Below are 7,500 nucleotides of genomic sequence, written 5' to 3' on the forward strand. Positions count from 1 at the left end.
TTTCACACATTTGTTTTCATACTATAGATTGGCCTGTAAAATTGATATATTGCTTGGCACTTAAATACACTTATCTACAACACACCAAAACATACTTTAATTACTCTGTTTTTCCTATTGCTTCTTTATAACTTCTTTTCACACAACAACTTTAAAGCTTAAGTCTTTTTTTCTTTTTGTCTTTTTTGCTTGCATTCGCCATCTTATATATGCTTAAAAAGGTAATCCACTCAAGATTATTGAAGCCATTTCATTCTCTCGGAAGAAGGTATTGATAAGATTGTGTGGTGATTTCCTGAATTGGCCCGTCTCCACTACACAGTAAAATCCTAGGTACTATTGTAACTCAGAGTGTACAAATGGAACCGAATGGACCCTTACGTGTCCATTTGTCTCCATTTGTACACTCTGAGTTAAATTAACACCGAGGAGTTACTTGGCCACTGAGAGCCGACCGGGCCCCTGTATCACACATACAGTTAATCAGTCACCTTGGCTTTTTAAGTCTTTGACTTAATCTGTCCACAATGTTGTATTGACCCTGTTTGACACGTCCAGCCACTGACCAGCAAAGCATCCTATGTACCAGAGAGGGGCCAGATCAGTCATTTGTTCATCTGTAAACCAGTTTCTCGTTCCAAGAAAAAAAACGTCAGACTGTAAGGGCCGTCCAATCCCCATCAACAGGTCTGGAGTGATACGGCAAGGCAAGTACTTGTTGCACAAAGAAAAGAAACAAAACATTCTGTATCGCAGAGAGAAGGTGTCTTTGTGTGTCTATGTGGAGCGACTGGCCAGCGTTCAAACTGAGTCCACCAAAAATACAAGGATGAGTCATTGAGAAAGGCTGTTGTTGATATTGCACCATACCAGATTGATGAGTTCACACCTGAAAAAAAAAAAATCCCCCCGCGACCGCAGCACCCCTTTAAAACCCCGGCTTACTTCATCTCAGGGTTTTGCTCTCAAAGTCAGCGAAAGGAACCGGGACTTGTTGTCCCAATTCATCTGCGTTATTAACACGCAAAGGTCCTTACGTGTGATAATTAAATAGTTGTCCGTGAGCCACGGAGTCTATTCAAAGAAAAGGAAAAAAAAAGACAAGATGAGTTCCTTCTTTAAGGAGAGGATTTGTTTTGTACCTCCTCAGGTTACAAACTCCTCCTGTAAAAGCACCGTCTCAACACCGTAAACGTGTCTAAAACCACGTTGAAGATTTACAGATTCAGCTAACGAGACTTTCCAAATGCGGAAAACGGGCGGGAAGTCAGTGAGGCGAGCGTCTAGGTGACGATGATGTCAGAATCTTGGGGCTGGGGCTTTGGGTGGGTGGGTGGGGGGTTCTACACCATGTGCATAGACATCTGAGAGGAGGAGCCATACTGGCGTCCGTCACAGGAGCCACCGCCGCCCTGCTGGCCGGCGGTGGGATTGCCGCTGATCATGTGCATCGTGTCCATGCTGCCGTTGGACAGGTACTGGCGCTCGGCAAAGGCGCCGGCTGGGGAGGAGGAGCAGAGCAGGCCTCCCTGGGGCTTCTCAGGGCTGGCCGCCAGGCGAGGGGAGGCGGGGAAGTTGTATCCGTACAGGTTGTAAGGGTTGTGCAGGGAGAAAGCATTGTAGGAGCCCTGCTGGACATGGTGGTGGCTCCCGCTGAACATGTGGGCCGAGGAAGGGGAGGAGCCAGAGGAGGAGGAGGAGCCGGAGCCGGAGCCGGCGCCGGCCTGCATCACGTACTGCAGCTGGGAGGCCTGGAAGGAGCCCAGCTGGCTCCCGTAGGCGTCCATCTTGGCCCCGCCGCCCCCGCCGCCGCCGCCGCCCAGGGACGCGTGGGCTCCGCCCTGCATGCCGGCGGCCGCGATCAGGGACGACGTCCTCTGGGGCAGGAAGGACTCGGAGGGCTGGGCGGAGGCCGCGGCGCCCCCCGCCGCCTGCAGGCGTCCGTAGGAGCCGTCGGCCAGGCCCCCGTAGCCCTGCAGGGCGGCCATGTTGCTGCGGGCGCAGGCGGGGTACTCGGAGAGGCCCAGGTTGCACAGCTGGCTCTCCCTGCAGCCCACGTTGAAGGTGTTGGGCGCCAGGTGGAAGGTGGGAGGCGAGCAGGACGGGGACAGGAGGTGAGCCGCTCCGGACGGAGACGGGGTCCCGGTGCTGGAGGTGGTGGGGGAGGTTCCCGTGCTCCCGCCTGGAAAACAGAACACACGTAATAGATATGGTGAGATACGTAGCTCAACATGACTTGATTTACATAGACCGCTTTCAACCTGGCGTCCCTATTTTGGGCATGTAAGTTACATTTTTCAAAACATTTAAGAATTTCAAACATATCGAGCGCAGCGTTGGTTCAGGTAGGCACGGCAGGGTAGGCTACAGTGTAGCTGATACACACACTCACACTCACTCTCCCCGGTCCACTCCCATTCTCATTCGCTAACAAGGTAACGCATACACCCACGTAAGTTAATGGTCTCTCCCCGAACCTTCTATTGGAGAGTTTACGTCAATGAGGGGGCAGAAACAGCGCCGGGCACGTGGTTCATGTAAACTCGAAATAGTGACAAACGCTCATGTAGACTCCAGTGCATTCCGTTATTCCGTGAACTTCCGGTTCAGGGCTTTGTCACTATTCGATGAAGTGAACGGAGGTGACGCAACTCTCCGTATATGGCTCTGGTCTCTCCACGTTCAACCTCACTCATCTCCCTTCATTCCCATTCGCTAACAAACACATGCGCCCTCAATCCAAATGGTTCATTTATGTGGTATATTTAAGAAGAACACTGTTCACTATTCATGCTCATTATTGGTCTCAGCTCTGTTCCTGCAGCAGTCTGTTATATAGTTCCCTCCACCTCCCCAGCCTCCTCCTGTGGTGTGCCATCTAAGTTAAATGTATGATCATGTGGGTTGTATGATGTTATATCTGTGTATGATAACTTACAGTATGCTTGAAGGGGTTCAACATTTAAATTCTTTGTTCTGAGTATTCTATGTTTCTGTGGATTGTATGTTAACACTCACCGCCAAAGGGGAGAATTCTCCCCTTTGCAGTCAATGGTGTTTACCGCCAAAGGGGAGAATTCTCCCCTTTTTGTCATTTTTTTTATTTTGTTTTTGAATTTCTAAAATGTTTCTCTAATTTTTGAGTATTAATTTTTTTTCGTTATTCACAACGAATTAGGAGATATAAAAATGAAAAAAATAAAACATCCATTCACTTCAATGTTAAAAAATAAACGGACAAATAATTCAAAATGTTTCTATAAAAAAATCATTAAAAACGCTGGCAGTGGGTGAGTACATTATGAATAAATTCTGGCAGTCAATGTGTTAATCTGTATTTTAACCCATTTAGACCCGAGGCCGATTCTAAAAAAACGCCTTCTAAATCCTACCTAAGTTTTCTGAAAAACTTCCCAAAAATATATTATGTCGCCATATATCGTCTCTGTCGGATGGAAACCTCATATGTCCAAAACTGTGAGTTTTCAGGATTCAAATTCAAAAATAGCAAAAGTAGCAGATCGACAAGCTCAAAACAAGTTTAAAGCTTGTGGATCTGCTACTTTTGATGCTTTTGTGTGACGCTGTAGTGTGATCAAGTAGGACGTACATTTACGAAAAAAACACAAAAGGTTTGCATTCTGCCCGGCGACAACAGCAATATATAGCAACAACTAAAATGACACAGAGGCGTTCCCAGCTTGAAAGGTATACCGTATGACAACGTATAGGAGTAACAGGTCCAAATGTGTCAACTTATGCCGTTGGGTTTGTGTTATGCAATAACTCTGTATCTTATGCTCTGCTTCCGGGGCGTTTGTGTTCTCAGATATTCTATGTCAGGCTTGCACAGATAATCTGTAGCATCACAGGAACTAGAGTCACACCGCCAAACTAATGCCAATAGCATTGCAATAAATTATTATTCCTGACGACAGTGTCTAACTGAATGTAAATATTGCCTGTAAGAGGGTCTGTGTGTGTTTGTACAGAGCTAATCTCGCAGACTACTGGACAGCCAAATGTACTTGTCACCACACAAGGCTCACACAAAGTATTATTCCCACACAAATATTTAACTTTAACTTTTTTATATGGTGAAAGTCAATGAGGCTCGGATTCTCCAAATTTGGCCACGGATGACGTCATCGGCTAGCCTCTTCAGAGCCAGGCCAACTATGAGGTTAAGTGAAGGGCGGTCGAATCTGGCTGAAGCACTGGCCAAATGTGGTACGTCATAGATATATATAGATGAATCCATTGAATTTCAAAATGGATTTAGTTTCTCTTCTCTCCTGAATAGTGTTGAATGGAAGAAAAACAAAGTGAGTGGAAGAACTAGCATAGTCATTAGGTAATCAACGTATGTGTCTGATAAAGATGATCCCTACTGCACCTAAGTATAGCCTTCACTTAGTTGAGTTGTAGCAGGTTCCATAATACAGTAACCATGTTGTTTCTTGCCATGTTACAATAGTTGTCTATTGGAAATTGTATGATTGTATTTATTATTTATTACATTTTTCTCTAGGTCTGTGCTATGCCCACCCCCACCCCAACACGTGGCACTCAGTTTACACACACACATTTCTCAAAGGACCTCAATGGAAATTAACTAAAGCTTGTTTGAGTTTAAACCTTCTGACCGATATACAAATTTGTGTCAATAAAACTGTGGGTCATTTCTCAAAGTGCTCCATCCGGTAGAATTGTATAGGATCTTCCAGGAATTCATCATATATAGGTTACTGTACCATGTGTCAAGTTAATTCACAACGCCTTAGCCTGTCTATGAGCCAGGTCATAGATATCTATATTTTGAAAATAATATGCTTCAGATTTCAGGTTGTTGCCCTCAGGGTATGAATCCACGCTGCCGCCCTACTCCTTAAAATACAATGCAATTGTTAACATATACAGTAGCTGGGCGGTTCAACCTTCTTTTGAGCCAATCGCGGCAAAGGAGACACTATAAAAGACTCCTGAACACCCATCACCAGCATCAACCTGCGTTTGCCTTCAGAGCTGACTAAACAAGGTATCCAGTCACAGGAGCGGAAAGCCTAACCCCTGCTGTAGAACCAAGATGAATTTTCACATTATTTTAATCGTTGCCACCATCATAGGCAGAAGTAGTCAGCTGTCATTGAGTGAGTGTAATACAATGGGAGAAGCGCGGCGACCAGACGTCACTGACATCGAGGTGACATGTGGCACCAACTCAATCAGTCTGGTGATCCAAGCCTGCCCTGTCGTCTACACCGGCTACAACGAGTCACTGATGATCGTGAACCATCATTCGGAGGCAGCCTGCAGGGGAACCCTGGATACATCTGTCACTCCACCCGTGGTGCGTTTCAACTTCCCCTTGAACGATACCCATGCCTGTGGAAGTCACTTCAGGACCACCAGCGCTGCCGGCACAGGAGTGTTCTCAGACTACTCCAACATCCAGACAGTCAACATCAGTGGCATTGTGCGATCCGATGATCCCACCACAGGGACAATCACCTACAATGCTGAGATGAAGTACTTTTACTCCTGTGCCTACCCCTTAGAGTACCTGATCAACAACACCCAGATCGATGTGTCAGCCTCCTCTATCGCATTGAAGGACAAAAATGGCAGCTTCATCAGCACCCTACGCATGGAACTGTTCAGCGATGAACAGTACACAAAACCCCTGTTGATGCCAGAGAATGGAATCGAGCTGAGGAGCAGTGTCTATGTGGAGGTGAAGGCCACCAACTTGACGGGCCAGTACAACGTGCTCCTGGACCGGTGCTACGCCTCAATCTCCCCGCTTCCTAGCAACTCCAGCTTCTTCAACCTGTTCGTGCCCTGCGAGGTTGACCAGCTCACCACCATGATCCAGAACGGCATGAGCCAGAGCGCCCGCTTTTCCTTCCCGGCATTCCGCTTCATGGAGCAGCAGAACGAGACCGTCTCCACCTACTACCTGCACTGCATCACCCGGCTGTGCGAGGTCAGCACCTGCAGCACCTTCATGCAATGCAACATCAACAGGAGAAGAAGAAGAAGCACGGAGGAGGATGAGACAGCCGACTCGTCCGACCTGCACACCATCACCTCCCCAGAGATCGCCACCCAAACGGAAAGCAGCCACCCACTCTCAGCCCCACTGATGCAAACCCATGATGACAATTCGTCTACTGGGCTTGGTGCTGCTGTAGGTGTTTTAGTATTCGTGTGCATTGTTGCCCTGTGCATCGCTGCCGTCTTTTACAAGAAGCTCAGGAAGTGAGATTAAATCTACTTGAGCTGAAGGCCTTTTGAGGTGTACCATATCCGCCAGCTTGTCTAACTTTTCTGGTGGAGGACAGGGCTAAATCATTACTAAATCACATTGTATGTGCAATTGTGCATTCAGTATAGTGCAAGTCAATAAAGCACAGGCGAGTGTACAGTAGGATGAAATGTTAGTGTTTTTAATAGCAAATGCACTGAAAGTGTTAATGCATGTATGCACTATGCAAGTAAGCTTTTAAAAAAGAGGAAGAAATGGTAGTTGGATGGAAAATAGAAAAAAGCAATGTGTTATAATGTGTGAAAGTCTGTGAAATGTTTTCAAAGTGAAGACAATGTATTACTGTTTAACTTATTTAATGTATCATCTTGCTTGAAATAGAAAACTCTATCAAATAAAGTTTTTTCCCCCCCCCACATTATGTTTAATACTTTTTGAAATATTGGACTTAAATTGTATAATAGAAGTCAACAGGGCTCGATTGGGTCCAAATGTGATGACTGACGATCACAGGCTGCTCACATGAAGTCTGAGATCCACATTGGAACCACATTCCCATGTGGATCCCGATATCCACACGATTCGATATTTTTTGTAAGAATTGTCAATCTACAAGCTCACAAGGCGTTGCGATGCAACACGTTGTGAGCTTGTGGATCGGCAATTTCCGCCGTGTGACAGCATAAACAAAGCACTACACATAACAGAAAAGAGATATTCAAACAGAAGTCCACGTAGAATTAAAAACAAACATGTGACAGACGAACGGTACAGCAAAACAAGCAGAGAAAATGTCCCCAACGAGCACGGAACCCCAAACATTTATGATAAAAGGGCTAATCTATGAAGACGTGTTTTTAGATGCTGCTTGAAGCAATTAACCGATTAAGCTGATCTGATGGATTGGGGGAGACGATTCCAAAGTCAAGCAGCCAAATCCACAAAAGCACAGTCACACTCAGATTAGAAGCTGGAGCGAGCGACGGATAAAAGACCTCGGTCAGACGATCGGCAGTAAGCGGTCTGGTGGTGGTGAAGGGGCTCAACGGCTCTGTTATGTAAGCTGGGGCCGGGCCATATATGGCAATGTTTCTCAACCAGTGGTCCACGGACCACTTCTGGTCCGTGGCATAATTACGTGCAGTCCATGGGAAAATGTTTAAAAACTGTTTACAAATATTGTACCTTTTTTTTAATTCATCAAAGATATTTAAATGATATAACACAAGTCC

General features: G+C 46.0%; 2 protein-coding genes across 3 annotated transcripts in view; one reads left to right on the plus strand and one right to left on the minus strand.

Moving 5' to 3' along the window:
* Positions 1 to 7,500, minus strand: part of tbx15 (T-box transcription factor 15) — a 52,198-nt gene that overhangs the window by 104 nt on the left and 44,594 nt on the right. For both annotated transcript variants that reach the window (XM_080413129.1, XM_080413128.1), the window contains exon 8: positions 1 to 2,182. This exon is cut by the window's left edge and continues 104 nt beyond it. In XM_080413129.1, coding sequence (XP_080269255.1) covers positions 1,344 to 2,182 — 839 coding nt within the window. In that variant the 3' untranslated portion in view covers positions 1 to 1,343. The remainder of the gene's footprint in view (positions 2,183 to 7,500) is intronic.
* Positions 5,087 to 6,265, plus strand: LOC308105770 (zona pellucida-like domain-containing protein 1; the record flags this gene model as incomplete). Its single annotated transcript, XM_080456699.1, has 1 exon — positions 5,087 to 6,265. One exon carries the CDS (start codon positions 5,087 to 5,089, stop codon positions 6,263 to 6,265), a length of 1,179 nt encoding a protein of 392 aa, XP_080312825.1.

This window comes from Gymnoscopelus braueri (genome assembly GCF_963280865.1).
Source record: "Gymnoscopelus braueri genome assembly, chromosome: 18".
In the NCBI taxonomy this organism is placed as follows: domain Eukaryota; kingdom Metazoa; phylum Chordata; class Actinopteri; order Myctophiformes; family Myctophidae; genus Gymnoscopelus; species Gymnoscopelus braueri.